The sequence below is a fragment of the Drosophila suzukii genome, chromosome 4 (genome assembly GCF_043229965.1).
Source record: "Drosophila suzukii chromosome 4, CBGP_Dsuzu_IsoJpt1.0, whole genome shotgun sequence".
Taxonomy (NCBI): Eukaryota; Metazoa; Arthropoda; class Insecta; order Diptera; family Drosophilidae; genus Drosophila; species Drosophila suzukii.
Genome location: NC_092083.1, coordinates 2,081,374 through 2,098,375, shown reverse-complemented (window position 1 = coordinate 2,098,375; position 17,002 = coordinate 2,081,374). Strand labels below are relative to the sequence as shown.

The 17,002-nt window shown below is 37.6% G+C and overlaps 1 protein-coding gene across 6 annotated transcripts in view; it reads right to left on the bottom strand.

Annotated features, from left to right (window-relative positions):
* Positions 1–10,050: 10,050 nt before the first annotated feature.
* Abcd1 (ATP binding cassette subfamily D) overlaps positions 10,051–17,002 on the bottom strand; it is a 30,395-nt gene continuing 23,443 nt past the window's right edge. For all 6 annotated transcript variants that reach the window (XM_017088708.4, XM_036818912.3, XM_017088707.4 and 3 more), the window contains 8 exons: positions 15,720–16,369; positions 15,566–15,664; positions 15,352–15,491; positions 15,118–15,290; positions 11,399–12,261; positions 11,248–11,337; positions 10,381–10,506; positions 10,051–10,324 (listed from right to left, as the gene is read on the bottom strand). In XM_017088708.4, the coding sequence (XP_016944197.1) occupies positions 10,225–10,324; positions 10,381–10,506; positions 11,248–11,337; positions 11,399–12,261; positions 15,118–15,290; positions 15,352–15,491; positions 15,566–15,664; positions 15,720–16,309 (2,181 nt within the window). In that variant the 5' untranslated portion in view covers positions 16,310–16,369 and the 3' untranslated portion in view covers positions 10,051–10,224. The remainder of the gene's footprint in view (positions 10,325–10,380; positions 10,507–11,247; positions 11,338–11,398; positions 12,262–15,117; positions 15,291–15,351; positions 15,492–15,565; positions 15,665–15,719; positions 16,370–17,002) is intronic.

The window sequence follows — 17,002 nt, the reverse complement described above, 5'->3', positions numbered from 1 at the left end:
TACGTGGAGATCGATCAAGCAAAATCAAGGAACCGAGCGCGCACGGGACACTGCAGCGCACGCAAGCGCCAGGTCGGATTCCGAAGAGCGACGACGAGAGCAGTCGTGAAACACTGCTGATCATGCTACCTGGAGATCGATCGAGGAAAGTAAAGGACCCGAGCGTTCACGGGACGCAGCAGCTCATAGGATCACTAGGAACAACCCTATCACTAGGACACAGGAGCAAAGGACCAACACAGCATCATCGGAACACAGAACTTCAGCAAAGACTTCGGGAACAACAAATTCAGGAAATGGCTTCTCACATACAGGTCGAGTTCACAAAATCGACATGCGGAATCTTCAAGACAGTCACAGCGCAATATTGCTGCAAGAGCACAACTGTCGGAGGATGAACGAGAGGGTCAACGGGAACGCCAGCAACGGAGAAGTCGAGCTACGGCGAGGAAACAATATCTTCGTAACATTAAGGACGGACCAACTAAGTTTTGTACGTGCTGCGGAGGAACGTGGTTTCCATCTCTGGTAAGTGGTTTGAACATACGTACTATTTCTTCTAAATACACAAACTTTAGTATAGACAATGCCTTTTATTTAAGTAGAAAGTTTCCGAGTCCGTCCGGCAAATATCAATTTTGCAGTACAAGTCTTCAAGGCGTTTCAAAAAGGTAGGTTCCATCCCTATGTCTCTCTAATGGCTTCGACTTTCCAGAGATACCTGAATGCCTTAAAAACTTGACATGTCTTGAGGAGCGCCATATTTCTCCTCGAATTCCCTTCATGCGCATTATATCCCTTGGATAAGAAAAAAAATTCGGAATAAGAGGCGCTGTCGTCAATGTTCCAATTTTAGTACCGGCTACTGTAAGCGTACTCCCGCGCGCCTTTGATTCGATCCATGTAATCCAGGTTCATTTAAACAGAAGGTTAGAACATTTCAATAATTTCATGACGGAAACTATTCGACCCGCTCGGGTTATTCAAGCTGTGCGATACTTGGTTAACACTGAGCTCTACAGAAAGCACAACATTTCCTTTGACGGTGATTGGCTCAATCAAATGGGAGCCGAAGAAAAGATACCTTTCATCGCAGATGAATCTGACCGAGAAGTTGTAGAAGAGCTTCTTCGTCAACATTCTAATTCTCAATCAAATGACGAGCAAGAAGGTGATTTAAGTCCCGGAGGTCATGAAACCCTATTAGAAAACTATGATATTGGACTTCAGCGTATTGCTATGGCCCCCGGAGAAGGCCACATTCCAACAAATTTAACCCTTGAAGATCTTTCCTTCCCAACTATTTCTTGCGGCGAAATATTTAAGGGGAATTCGACCTATGCAAAAAAAGCAATATCGCAAATTCGCTTTTACGACCGTCGTTGTGCAGTAGTGCCTACAAATTTTATGAAATGCAACGAATTCAAAGTTCTATTTCCATTGCCCTACCAAAATCAGGTGCAGTAACTGCTGCAAATGTGAGGGATAATTCATTTGTTGACAGTCTTGTACAACATGACGATGGATTTAACATTCTAAAAGGCCTCCGTTCAACTCCAGCACACTGAGAGGCAGAAAAAATGAAAATTATAGCCATGATTAGATAATTTGGGTTGCCTACATTCTTCATAACCCTCTCTGCTGCTGAATCTAAATGGAACGAACTCTTAGTTATTCTATCTCTTTTATTGGATAGCAGAGGCATTACTGAGGATGAGGCAGCAGCTCTTTCTAGCGCCGAAAAAGCTAGACTAATTCGATCTGACCCAGTAAAGTGCTCCCGGCACTTCGACTACAGGTTCCAACAGTTAATGCAAATATTTAAAAGCTCCGAGATATTTGGTGAGTTAAGACTCGTCCATTATTATTGGAGGATCGAGTTCCAGCACAGAGGATCGCCGCACTCTCATGGCATGTATTGGTTTTCTGGTGCCCCAAAGCTAGAAGAACCCGATAACGACGAAGAGGTCACCCGCTTTATTGATCGTTTCATTACTACTAGCGGAGACGATCTTGAAATTCATGAAGTAATTCAATGTAAGCGCCATAAGCACAGCGCTTCATGGTTAAGGGAAATGCGAGGCCAACAATTCTGCCGTTTTAGTATGCCATACCCACCAATGCCTGCAACTCTGGTTTTTTATCCATTTGAAGAAAACGAATCCAACGTTGAAGAATATAAAGAAATATTTAAAAAAGTTAAAGAGCTCCTAAAGTCTGTTTCCGAAGAAGAATCGGCCATGTTTAATAATTTTGAATATTTTCTCAGCCATCTTGAAGTTTCATATGAGGAGTACAAGTTCGCCATTCGGTCTAGCTTAAAAAAGCCCCAAGTATTTCTTCGTCGCCAATTTTCTGATAGGTTGCTGAATGCTCATAGTATAAATATTTTAGGCTTGCATATAGCAAACATGGATATTCAATTTATTCTAGATGCTTACGCCTGTTGAAGTTATATAATTAACTATATAAACAATGGAAGTGCTTCCGTCAAATGAAAATTGCAGCATTTATTAACGCTACAGAAATATCTGACCAAGAAGTTGCATACAACATTTTAGGTTTACACTTGTCTGAGGCTAGTGAAGGGAATGTTTTTATTAACACTTGCCATCCAGATAAAAGGGTCCGGATAGTCCGATCTAACAGAGAATTAGAACAGCTTCCCGCAAACTCAATAGATATTTTTGAGCGAAATTTACTTAATCGATACGTGCAAAGACATGAACAACTAGAGTCATTATGTCTTGCGGAATTTGCGTCTTGGTTCAAATTCTCCAAGCTAAATGCACGATCAAAACAGTCAAACGAAGAATATGACGAACCAATCGAATTTGATGCTGATGAAGAAAATAACGCTGTTGCACAAAATTACAAAATGCTGGATGGGACTGGTAGTGTAAAAAGACGTAATCATGCCCTAATTCTTAGGTGGGTTCGCTTCAGTTTAAGCTCTACTCCATTAGATTATTTCAGAGAGAGCACGTAATGCTCTTTTTCCCATGGAGAAGTGAAGAGACGGAACTCATTTCAAACGACACATTTAGAAATATTTTTGAAAATCTTAAACGCAATAAAGAGCAGTATGATGTGTTTGACGACATGGAGTTAGAGAGAGTTCTTCGAGATCTGCAAAATGTGGATAGAGAAGAAAACCGCCTCTCAATACCTTGATGAAGAGTTCAGGGCTTTGGCAGTACCCGACGTCGGACAAACCGTAAATGTACTCCAAGATGAAAATGATTCAACCAATCCAGAAGATGGCCAACTTCCTCTCATAAGACTTCCTCCGATGGTATCTGGCGATAACCTTTGCTCGCTTACCCGGTCTCTTAACTTTAAGCAACGCCAGTATAATGCATAATGTTGCAGCCAAAAGCACATTTTATGAATATGATGGTGGAGGGGCCAGAGTGGGGAAAAAGCAGATTGATTCCTACAATATTTCAGTCTATAACTTGGCGAGCTTGTGCTCCTACTGAAAAGCATCTTTTGGGATTAGGGGACTAACGCTTTATTTAGTTTTTCCCTTCCTGTTAATCAAACATCTGGTCCTTTAAGACCCTTAAGCAATGACACTTTAAATACAACGCATTGTAAGTTGATTGATATCCAATTAATTATTATAGATGAGATCTCGATGGTCGGATCAAAAATGCTTGGATACTTAAATCAAAGACTTAGTCAAATTTTTAGAAGTCAAGATGTAAGTTTTGGGGGCAAGTCTATAATAGTGTTTGGAGATCTGAAGCAGCTTAGCCCAGTTGGAGATCGTTGGATATTCGCAGAAAATGCCTCTAATCCCTATAATATTCTGGCAGGAGCTAACCCTTGGAATAACTTTAAGTTTTTCGAGCTAACGGAAATAATGCGGCAACGTGACGACCACGCTTTTGCTTTGGCTTTGAATAATATGTCTGAAGCCAACATGACAGATACAGATATTGAGCTTTTCAGGACAAGAATTCTTCCAGTAACCGATGTTCCTGACGACGCAATTCTCTTATTCTGTTCTAGTGCTGACGTAAACCATTACAACTCCCTAAAGCTTGCCCAAATTAGAACTGAAGAATTTGTGTCAACTGCAGTAGACACAGTTAAATCAGCTAATATGTCTATAAGAAGTCGAGAATCAACTCTTAGGCATGCCCAAAACATGAAGACCTCTGAAACTCAGGGTGTACCATGTATTTTACACCTGAAGACAACTGCAAAATATATGGTTACCGTCAATATTGACACAAATGATGGACTTGTAAATGGGGCAACTGGTCAATTAATGCGAATTGACAACTGTATGTTTAACGGCTCATTATTAGTTACTGGACTGTGGATTAAGTTTACAGATGCCACTGTCGGTACTATAGCTAGGTCAAAAGTTCGAGGAAATGATCAGCCCGAGTATTCCAATGCGGAAATTCGGGACATTCTTCTATTGATCGAAAACTATTTCCAGTTGTTCCTGCTGAGGCTATTACCATCCATAAGAGCCAAGAAGCAAACTACAGCAAAGTCGCAGTGCACCTTATAAGAGGCATTAAGCGAGATTCGTTGTACGTAGGTTGCAGCAGAGCAACTAGCGCACCGGGTCTTTTCCTTTTAGGAGACTTTGTCCCTCCAACTAGATTTGGAGCTACAAATGTCCAAGCAGAACTTGCACGTTTAAGAGGGGAAAAGGCTTTGCCTACGCAATATAAGGATATCGCTTTATATTACCACAACGTGAAATCTCTGAAACGCTCACCGCGAAGATGTTGCCAACGACAACATTATTTGTTCTGCCAACAATTTATGTTTTGTTGAAACCTGGACTCTTCCACAAGAAGAGTACACTTTAAGGGATTACGACATTATAAGAAAAACAGATAGCAATTGTTTGAATGGTATTGGGAAGAACGGAATACTTATTTATACTAAACAAAACATTTCGCAAAATGTATTACTTCTGTTTGAGACAAAGAAATCCACAAACACAAGGGCAACGTATCAATCGATTGCATTTAAATATCTTGACACGTCATTTATAATTGTTTATAGGAGTCCCGGATTTCCTATTGCAAGATTTTGAAATGAAATTAAAGCTGTCGAGGAAAAAGTGCGTAAAATGGATAATACTAAAGAAGTAATATTAGGAGATTTTAATATTTGCAGATCAACAGGGCTGATATTCTAGATGAACATTGAATGCCTATAACCTCTTTTCGATCAATGATTCTCCCACAACAAAACAAATAACACAAATTAATTGGATATTTTCAGATCCTCGAATTCCACAAGCTCTTGCCATTACTTATGAGACACCATATAGCCACCACCATGGAATTTTTTTAAGTATAGCTTGTAGTAGGTTATATAATTCAATATATAAATTGTAAAAATTGTAATAGGTTAGAAAAAATAATTAATTGTATATAGCATATTGTATATATGTATTATATTGTTGAACGTTGATGCACTAAGAGCAGTACAAACAAGTGGCCCAAACGACACCAAGCACGTGCTTGTTACCGCGGGCCCATTTTTATTTCGGGCAAATACGGTTCGCGAGGAAGGTACATAGAACAAATAAAGACAGGACAAAACATAGATCAACAAGATTAAAGCAAATGAGCTAAGATTTTAGTTTTTAGTACAGGGATAGAAGTTGAGGAACAAATTAAATGATATAGGTTGTTATAATTATTAGAAAGAACACGAAAGGGCTAATGCTGACTAAAATTAGATGAACATCGTGGCAAGTTAATAGGATGGTAGTTTCGCAGGAACATTGAAACTTAGGCGGCTTACCAAATCTACAGAATCAATATCGCCTCTGATAAGATTATTCATAAAAATAGTACCAAGCATAATTCTAAGAACACACCCAGGGAGTCCATCTGGCCCCGGAGAATAGGTTGGCGTTATAGTTTCTAAATCCCTTAAGAGAGAACTCTCGGTGATTACAGGAGAAAAAATACAATTTGCCCTGTTTAAGTAATTAGGGTAGCTAGAATTAGACCATGAAACAGAACTATAAGTAGATTGGAAGAATTCAGCAAATAAATCTGCAATTTCGGGATCCGTAGATGCCTCAATAGAGTTTAATCGTACGGATGATGGCAATGCTGAAGACTTTCGCTTAGCATTGACAAAGTTATAAAATTGCCTCGGATCCTTTGAAAATTCAAATTTACATCGGTTCAAATACATGGAATAGCAATGACTGTTAAGTTCATTAAAATTAGTACGAGCCACCACATATCTTGAAAAATCGGATGGCCTACCCGACTTTTTGTACTTTTTATAGAAGTTTGTTTTTAGGTTTCTAAGTCTTTGCAACTGATTGGTAAACCAAGGTGGCCTGTCTAACTTAGGTGGAAAACTGTCAGGAACACATTCACTGAAAAAAGAGTTTAGGACACTATAAAATAGTTCCGTAGCACTTTCAATATCCAAGCAATTATATAAATTTGTCCAGTTATATTGTGAAATCAAGTTGTTGAGTTTACTAAAGTCACATTTACGAAAGCATCTACATTTATTTGGAGAAAGTGAAGGAGAGAGGGTATCAACGCTGGGAAGACAAATTGTAAGTTCTAATGTGGGATGATACTGGTCTTCAGGCACAACAAGTGGGTCAATTCTAGATACAGTGACTTCAGACGGATCTAAAACAAATACTAGATCTAATTGTCTGTTTAGTGAATTACGTATAAAGCTAACTTGCTGTAATGATAATTCTAACAGACCGACAACGAAGTCATGGTCAGATAAAGGGGTAGAGACAAGTGAGTCAGTGGAAAGGGACCAAGAAATGTCAGGGAGATTGAAATCACCCAAAACAATTAAAAGATCCCCTTCGGAAAGATGAGATAAAACAGTTTTTATTGCAGACAAATGTTGCTCATAAATTGTTAAGTCGGATCCAGGTGGAATATAAGAACAAGTTACATAAATAGAAAAAGATTTCAAAGAAACTTTAACACCAACGAATTCTATGTCATTGGGATTAAGAAAGTATATTCTCTCCGATGATAAAGTAGAGGTAACGGCAACCAGCACCCCACCCCCCCTACGAGGAGAGCGATCAGTTCTATACGTATTAAAATTTTTGGACAGAACTTCGGAGTCTGATATCTCCGGTTTCAGCCAAGTCTCAGTAAAGGCCAGAATGTCTTCAGAAAAGGCAGAGGAGTCAGCATAAAGCTTAGGTAGTTTCATATTGAGTCCCCTAACATTTTGATAGGCCAAATATAATCTGCTCAGTTTTTTGGCGCAGGTACAGTCGTGGAAGGCCTATTATTAGTTCTCCGTCTGTTTGGAACAAATTCTTTAATGACCAATTCATCATTAAGCCAAAAACTTTTAGAATTTAGTACATTAAATACTTCCGGAGGAGCAGATATTTTAAATGAAGTTATCATACGAACATATGGAAATTTAAACTCCTCCACTGTGATGTTTTGAGATGGGAATTCCTGTTGTATAAATTCCAAAACATCTGCAGATGTGGTTTCAGGTGTTAAACGAGACACAAATAATTGCTTCCTATATGGAACAACCGAGAGGCTCTTTCTTCCACCATTAGCAATCTGAACATCGTTCGTCTGATTATGAAGACTAGAGACTCCTATAGAGCTAACTTCACCAGTAGGCACAGAAAGCTGCATAGGGTTTGACCCCTTAGGCTGACTAGCAGAAACAGGGACTCCTCCAGAGCTTTTGGTACCTATGGGTACTGCTGTCAGAGAAACTTTAGGTCCCCCAGACCCAGTAGATGCCGACATAGCTGCCGTTACCGATCGGGTACAAATATTTGGAGCTAAGTTGGGATTTGGAACTGATGCCTTTACGGGAGCAGATTTTGAAGGAGCGGTCTTTTTGCGTTTAGGTGACCCTACTGACATTTTTTTATTATCAAGGTCCGCCTTAAACTCTTTAAAATCAGCAACTACGCTCATAAGCTTATCAAAAAGTTTCATAAAACGATCATTGGTCAGCGCAACATAGCCATCCAAATCACGGTATATTACAACGCAAGAGGCACAAGTCCACGAAAAACCAACACGCAGATCAATAAAATCTTTTACTCTGCCAACAAGTCCAGTACATTTTGGATGAATGACTGCATTGCAGAGACGACAGTAAATAAAAACATCATTAGGTGACGATCCAAACTCACAATCTTTCTTGGAACAAAAAAGAGCCATTTTTACGTATTTAAATTTAAGAAAAAAAGTTGTTTATAAAACCAAAGAATCAAAAGAATTATAAATACCTCACTTAATTTGACACTGGGATCAAACAATAAAAATGTAGACACACAAAAACACAAAAGTATAAGAGCGCGAAGAGACTGCGAAGGCGAGAGAGCGCGACAGAGTGGCTGTCGACTGAGCGTTGCTTGCGAAACACAAACAAAATATACACGACAACAGTTGCGACGACAAGAAACGGGAGAGAGATTACAAGAGAGAGAGATTACAGATTATGGGAAACAAAAACAAAAGCTATTGAAACAAATGCACCGCAGCTTACAGAAGTTACAATAACAAAAAGCACAGGTTAAAAACAGAGTTAGGTTTTGTTAAAATTGCTACAATAAAATAGACAATTAAACATAAACAGACGATTTAAATCACAAGCACGGCTGGTTATGTTGGACTAAGACACAAAGCAAGGCACCAGTAACACAGATATTAATGACAAATTGACAAAAATCACAGAGCACCGGTAACAAGCGACGCTAAATCGATTATGGTATTATTAATTTATTTATTTCTATCTATCAACGTAGTTTTCAAAATTGTATATATATATATAAATGATAACATTTTCCCCCTCGTGGATTGTGACCTTGATGTGGTGTGCGATCCAACTGGTTCCGACTTATATACTACCTGCAAAAGAAGTAAGATAGCTTTAAAACTGAGAGACTATTTTGCGTAGAAACGGACGGACAGACGGGCATGGCTAGATCGACTCGTCTAGTGATGCCGATCAAGAATATGTATACTTTATGGGATCGGAAACGTCTCCTTCACTGCGTTGCAAACTTCTGACTGAAATCATTATACCCTCTGCAAGGGTATAAAAAGGCAATCATTTGCTTCGATGTGCTTCTTCCACGAACAACTTCTTCAAGACCCACACATCTTCGAGGACCCACACGGTCGATTGTTTTTTTGTTTCGGGCTCATAAACTTTAGATCCATGATTTGTCACCTGTGACAATCTTATAAACGTCTTTTAAAACACCACGATTATGTTTTTCCACAATTTGTTTGCACCAACCCACACAAGCCTTTTTTCAGCGATTGTCAAATTGTGCAGGATCCAACGGAATCATACCCTTTTAACGGCCCAAGGACGCCTCTATCTCAAAATATGTAACATGACGGTCTTGCATTATTAGTTAACGCCCGACATGGATGTTCTCTGGCACAACGACTGTTTTTGGACGACCTTCGCTTTCAAGCGAGCGTCGGCAACGACTTAACTGATTAAACCAGTATTTCACAGTGCTACTGGATGTTACTTCATCGCCATGCTAAGATTGAAGTTGATCGATGCACTCTTGTCGTGATAATCTAACTACGTCGAAAATTGTGAAAAATGATTGCACGAAAATGTTCACGAGTTAATTCAATTTTTCTGCCAAGATAAGTTTTTGATCAATATCACACGTGGTCACACATGAAAATATTGTGTTTCGCCTTTATAGATAAAAGTCGAAACATTTTTTGGAAAAAGTCAATCGGTGCTAATATGGCTAGAAGTGACCTAGGCCGCAGACTTAATTAGCAGCCCTCATACACTATATAAACAATAAGGGTATGTAGAAGTTCTGGCAGGAGTGGCAACTGGCAGGTATGACCATGTAGGTCAGTCATTAAATTTTGTTAATGGGTTTAAAAACTGTAATAGATGTCCTTTAATGGTGAATCGTTTTTTTCTTAGCATTATCCGTGTTATAAAGTATGGTTAAATATTTTCATTTGCGTATCAATAAGCTGCAATTAATCGTTTTTTTAACGAGTTTCGTCTACAACGCTTGATAGGATAGACAAATTTATCAATATAGGTTCGCTTTATTTAATGTCCCGATGATTTTTAAATTCTATCAAAATTGCAGGCCCATATTCTGAAACTGTCAAACGAAAAACATCTTAAATACATTTTATGTATAATTGCAAGGGTAAATAAAACTCGGCGAGCCGTAGCTAACCTAGCTTATATATCGTACTAAGAAAGAAATAGTTCTTTTTGTTGTTCATCTACATTCATTTTTCTAAACTGCCAGTTTCCGAGGCCGTCGAACTCCAATATATGTGTGTGGTATTTCCTAAAGCAAAATGTTTATTTAATGGAGACAAAATAGGTAAGATAATGAAATCTTACCACAAGGTAGGCCTGTGTGTTATAGTCAACAGCGTAATTCCCATCCCTTTAGCAATTTCATATATTGAGCTTTCAACATCTATAGATACTGCGCTCGTACATTCATCAAGAAGGGCGTAACGTGGCCTAGAAGAAAAACAGTGTGCATTAATTCAATGCCGTAGCCCAAAGAGAACAGCTTATAAGACTGTATTCTTTACGCGTATTGCTAGTATCTTCTAAGGCATTGCGCTGATGTTCCCTTGCGGAAAGTTGATAAACTTGCAAATACTTTTTTATTTATAAAAAGTGTTTAAAAACTTAATTACAAATTTTTAAAAATATGTTTTAAAAGGATAAATTCACATATTGATTTTTGTATGAAAGTTTCATACAAATTAATCAAGCGAATTAAACGTTGTTCTTAGAGTAAAATGGAATACGTATTTGTTGGAGAGTATGTAACAGGTAGAAGAAAGCGAGTCGGACCCTAAATGTATTCATGTTCTTGAATATGATCACAAGCCCATGACGCTAAATTCAGTCTTGCGTGTTTAGAAGGGTTCACGGTTTTTGACTTGTTAATCAATTGCCATCAAATGGCATTATATTGATAGTAAAAGGAAGCGTTTTCGACCCTATAGGGACTATATATGCTATTAAGCAGGATCGATAGATATTAACGAAGCCAACACATTTCCATCAACATTTTGTTCTAGCATCAAAGCTGTGGGCGATTTCTTCTACCTGTCACATACTTTTTGACGAATACCAAATACCCGTTTACTCTAGGAGTAACGGATATAATATTTGCGGTGTAATAAAAATATTTTTAAAGATATATTAATGCTTTGATACTAAAAATGAAGCAATTTAATTTGTTCTTACTTGTGGTAAAACAAGCGAGCTATCGCCATACGTTGTTTTTCACCTCCAGATAATATGTCCTTCCAATCACGAACAACGTCAAAACTATCACTGAAATTAATGTTTCAAATTAACACTTATCAACTTAAAACATAAATCTAAAATTGTATACCGTTGGGCGATGTGTTCAAGGCTGACCAACTTCAAAATGCGTCTTAATTCATTTTCAGATATTTGCTTACGTTTCATATCATCCCGTGTGTCGGGGTATATTATTTGGTCGCAAAGACTACCAATTGACATGTATGGACGTTGTGGAATGTAAAACATACAAGGAATATCTTTCACAGGCCGCGGTATTTGCAGTTCTCCAGCGTATATAGGCCAGAGCCCACTTAGTATTCTGAACAAGCTGGATTTGCCGCAACCGTTCGGCCCAGTTATTAACAAATGCACACCAGGCTCTATGCACAATGTAAGTTTCGGTACAACTATATCACAGTTTGGTGTCACTACTGGCACTGCACGTAGGTTTATTGCCATATTTTCCGGATCATCTGAGTAAATAATTCGACCTTTTGCTATTGGTTTGCCGTTACGGTGCTCTATAATACCATTCGACTGATCGTTTTCTATTACACTCGTCTTGCAATAGAGTCCCTGAGCTGTTTCCTCAAACACATCCATCATGCCAGCCACGCGATAAGTGTAACCAGCAAGCGACACGATTTCCTTGTAGGAAGACATTAATCGCTCAATCGCGTCTGCTGCAGAAATTAGTAAATTCCTAGCTGTAGTTAAATACTGCGTACGTTCGCTAACTCGAGACTCCGTAATGTCCGTGTCGCGTTTTGATGCAGATCCTATGTCACTGCCTGTCAGAATTGGAAGTGACACCATAATCATTCCAGTACCGGACCAAACATATTTCATAAAAAATTGTTCAAGCATAATAAACCAAAGCTTTTGGTTAAAAATTGTAGTCATTTGATTTACAAGGCGGTTGTATGCCTGCCGTAGCTGCTGCATCTCCACCTAAAATTATAAATTTATAAGAAAACCATATTACAAATGATATAGCAATTTTGGTTTAAAAGATTTTTGGACTCTTAAGTACGATTTCAGAGATCCAAATACAACTTTTTAAAAATCTATATTAAAACTTTCCCAAAAGTCTTCCTTCTTTTGCAGGTAGTATATAAGTCGGAACCAGCCGGATCGGACAACTATATCTAATAGCTCACATAAGAATTATCGGGAAAAAAAATTTTAAAAAAATATATCTTTGGTGTTTTTATACCCATGCAGAGGGTATTATGATGTCAGTCAGAAGTTTGCAACGCAGTGAAGGAGACGTTTCCGACCCCATAAAGTATATATATTCTTGATCAGCATGACTAGACGAGTCGATCTAGAAAAAACCGTTTGTCCGTCTTCCGTCCGTCTCTACGCAAACTAGTCTCTCAGTTTTCAAGCTATCGGGCTGAAACTTTCCCAAAGGTCTTCTTTCTTTTGCAGGTAGTATATATGTCGGAACCAGCCGGATCGGACAACTATATCTTATAGCTCCCATAGGAATAATCGGAAAAAATAAAATTTTAAAAAAATATATCTTTGGTGTTTTTTAATATAACATTTTTCATTAGTTTTAAATTTTGAATTAAATTTTATCATAATCGGAAGACTATATCATATAGCTGCAATTGGAACGATCGGAAAATTGGTGTGAAAATAATATGAAACAAATTATAGCTTTGGTGTTTTTTAACATATAACCTCCTAAGCTTGCAAATGACAAATCTGACGACTCTAACATATAGCTGTCAAAGAAACGGTCAGAGAAATAATGGAATAAATATTATACTCTTACATTTATTTTTATTTTTTTTGTTATTGATTTTGTTGCTAAGTTTTACAGAAATTGTCTTCTATTTCAACAATCAAAGCTCATAGCTTGGCTAAAATAACACGGATTTCAAAATGCCATAGCTAATAATGTTGTGGAACCTCTAAGTCAACATTAATTATTTGTATACACTTGCAGAGGGTATTATGATTTCCGTCAGATGTTTACAACGCAGTGATGCAGACGTTTCCGACCCCATAAAGTATGTACACTGGTCGGCATAAGTATTTTGAAAAATAAATAAATAAATAAAAATATTTTCCTGTAACTCACGTTTTCGCGGACGACCTAGTGACAATAAACGCGTCTTCACCGCTTGAAGGTTTTTCAAAGAAAAACGTGTTAGAATACCATTTCAAGTGCAACCCTGAATCAACTATTTGACCTACGCCAACCAAGATTTAGGATAGGTGGCAACGCTTGACTTATAACGTTAAATGTAGCATACTTTGAGACTGGACTTTCTGTTAATCGCTACAGGCCACTATGGGGACTTTCACCTGGTTTTTTGTCATAAATTAATATCTCCTGAACTATGCAAGGTATTTTGCTCATTTTTTTCTAGTGGTCGGTGCACCCTTAGATTAAATTTGCAGAAGTAAGGGTTTCATTTAAAATGAAATCCGAGCGAACTTGTCCATCCATAGTGAAGATGTCCATTTTCCTATTGCAATTTTGGCAAAATTAAAAAATTGAAAAATTTACGGAAAACACTTTAAACGAGTTTCATTCATCTAAAGAGTATTGTCGAGGATGTGCTCACAAATAAAAGCGAATACGGCACTATGTTATCACGGCCGTACGTTTTCTTGCGCCACACTTCTAACAGGGCCGCATTGCATATCGAGAAGTATCTGCAAAAAAATGTAATTTTTGCAAAAAGTCGCAAAAATCGCAGATTGAGACTGGATTCTTTAAACTAGGAATAAATTACTCTAAAAGATGGTCTATCACATTCACTCAACAAATTTAATTTAAAAAGTTATACCAAGACATCACTTCCTAAATTTATAAATTGTTTGAAAAATACTCACAAAATAAGGAATATATTCATTTTAAACTTGAAGGATTAACGTCTTGTCGTTCAAGAGATATTAGTTTGATGAGCCTTATTTTCGTATATTTATATCCGTCACTCGTAAGAAGGTAAAAAGGTATGTAACAGGTAGAAGGAAGAGTTTCAGATCCCATAAAGTATATATATTCTTGATAAGGATCACTAACCGAGTCGATCTAGCCATGTCCATCTGTCCGCTGTCCGTGTGAACACTGTGATCTCGGAAACTATTTATTTATTTATTTATATCCTAGCGCTACAAGTGCACACTATAAGAGCTAGAGAGTTGAGATTTCGTATGCAGCGCAAGTTTATTAAGCGAATATGCCAAGCCCACTTTAACTATGGCTCCTACAGTTTTAGTGCTAGAAAAATTTTAACTTAAGTATTTTGGTTTCGCCAATACCTATCGATTGACTTAAAAAAAAGTTTGCCACGTCCACTTTAACGCCCATAACGTTAAAATCTGTCTGCCGCCCATATTGCTGAATATACTGAAATCGCGAGTAGGTGGAGCTTTACAACTGCATATCTCCATCTCCCTTTTTCTCCCTTTAGCTGAGTAACGGGTATCTGATAGTTTCTCGTCCTTTGTATAAGTTACTTCAACATATTAAACCAAAATTTGTTTTATTTTTGCACCGTGCTTGGTAGGTTTGATCAATTTTGGAGCCCTTTATCCCACTGTACGCCGCAAAAAATAAATTTTCTTCTGCCACTTCTTCTCTTATTTATTGGTATGAAACACCGCACTTTATTTTATACAAAAGCAAAAGGTGACGTTTAAAATAGTCATGTGGTTCCTGAAGCCAAATTTCTTTTGTATTTTACATAAAACGTATGGTAAGGGTTCAACTGAGAAACTTTTAATTGATACAAAGAGTAGTTGTAACATAGTGCAAACATTAAATTCAAATGAAAAACTCACCTTATGACCTCCATAAAATGCAATTTCTTCTGCATTTGTTATTATGCGGGAGTGAATGTGCCTAAGGTACCCATACCTATTGGCCTCTTCCGATACCAACTGTCCAAACTTCGGTGATACAATTCGTAATATATGGGCTGTTAGAGCAATAACACCAACTGATAAAGCCGGTCCTGCGTATTGGAATAAAATAGTCAGATCTGCATAATACATACTCATACTATATGAATTAACCCGTTATAATGTTAGCTTTCATTTTTCTAGAGGATCTCATCAATGCCAAGCCAATAAGCATCAGATCGAAGCATGGTTTAGTCAGGCTACTATACAAATGAGCTACAGAGCTAGCGAACACAGAAATATCTTCGGTAAGTCTATACGAGAGTTAAATGTATAAAGAATTCATTTACTGTTAATATCCATTACTGTTTGCAACATTAAAACTTACCTATGATCCGCATTTTCAATGCGTCCATCCAAATTCGATACTCTATAATAATTTTGATTCTTAAAGTAAAGACGATATGAGTGGCGTACCAGTCGAGTTCTACGTAAAAGACTAAAATTGTATACTTTCCTAATAACTTAAATATGTTACTTACCGGAAAGCCAGGGCAAGTTTACTTTCAAGAAACCGTATCATGGAATTAACAAACGTAGCAGGGATCGCAATCCCGAACCATTTCAGTAAAACAAGAGCAAATTCTTTAACGTCCTTTCGTACTATAAATTTAACGAGGGCCCCCTCCAAAGCAGCAACATAAATACTAAGAAATGTGCGAGAAATTAGGCAAAACGTATGAATGCTCAGCAATCCAGTCTCGTAACAAAAGGTCTGCGGGACCATTATTTTTGCAAGCATTTTCAGTTGTTTCAAGAATTCCTTGTTTAGTCCGGGCTCAATAAAGTTGTTCGACTTTTTTTTTAGCTGCTGAGCAACCAACAGCTTTTCGGCCTCTGCGAGTTTTGAATCCTCTTCTGAAATATCTGTTTCCGATGGCGTAAGTGCCCCGTTGTTGCCTTTGTGTTTTCCTTTTTGAGTATTTCCGCTTTTCGCGTAAGGGATGGTCACCTTGACAGTAAGCGCTAGTATAGCACTTGTCACAAGAGCATAGCTAAAAGCGTGTTTAGTGAGCCCATTATGTTCACATTTTTCTGCAATACGGTCAACATATTTGGACAGAACACTCATTATTGTATTAAATAAATTTTTCCAGGGACGTTTGGCTTTGATTGATGGTCAAGATCAAGTCTGAAAATTAAATTTTAAAAATAAATAGAAACAAAACAAGAAAGGCAAGGCAAGTCGAAGTTTGTTACCCTTGCAGTTATAATTATTAAATTTAAAAATTCACAAATGATATTCCTAATAGTATAAGATAATATGTCAAAAACACCGAAGCTATAATTTGTTTCATATTATTTTCCCACCAATTTTCCAATCGTTCCTATGGCAGCTATATGATATAGTCGTCCGATTTTGATAAAATTAAATTCGAAATTCAGAACTAATTAAAAAGCGTAGGAGGTTATATGTTAAAAAACACCAAAGATTAAATTTTTTAAATTTTTTTTCCGATTATTCCTATGGGAGCTATAAGACTTTTGGAAAAGTTTCAGCCCGATAGCTTTAAAACTGAAAGACTAGTTTGCGTAGAAACGGACGGACAGATCGACTCGTCTAGTCATGCTGATCAAGAATATATATACTTCATGGGGTCGGAAACGGTTTTGACTAAATTTCGTCGTGTTCGTTTATGCTACAGAAATACAAACTTGGGTGACGAGGCAATGTTTAAAAGCTGATATCAAAATCTCGTTGCATAATGACATCCGGTCGAAATAATAACTGGTGACATGAGCATCAGAAAATTACAATCTAAAC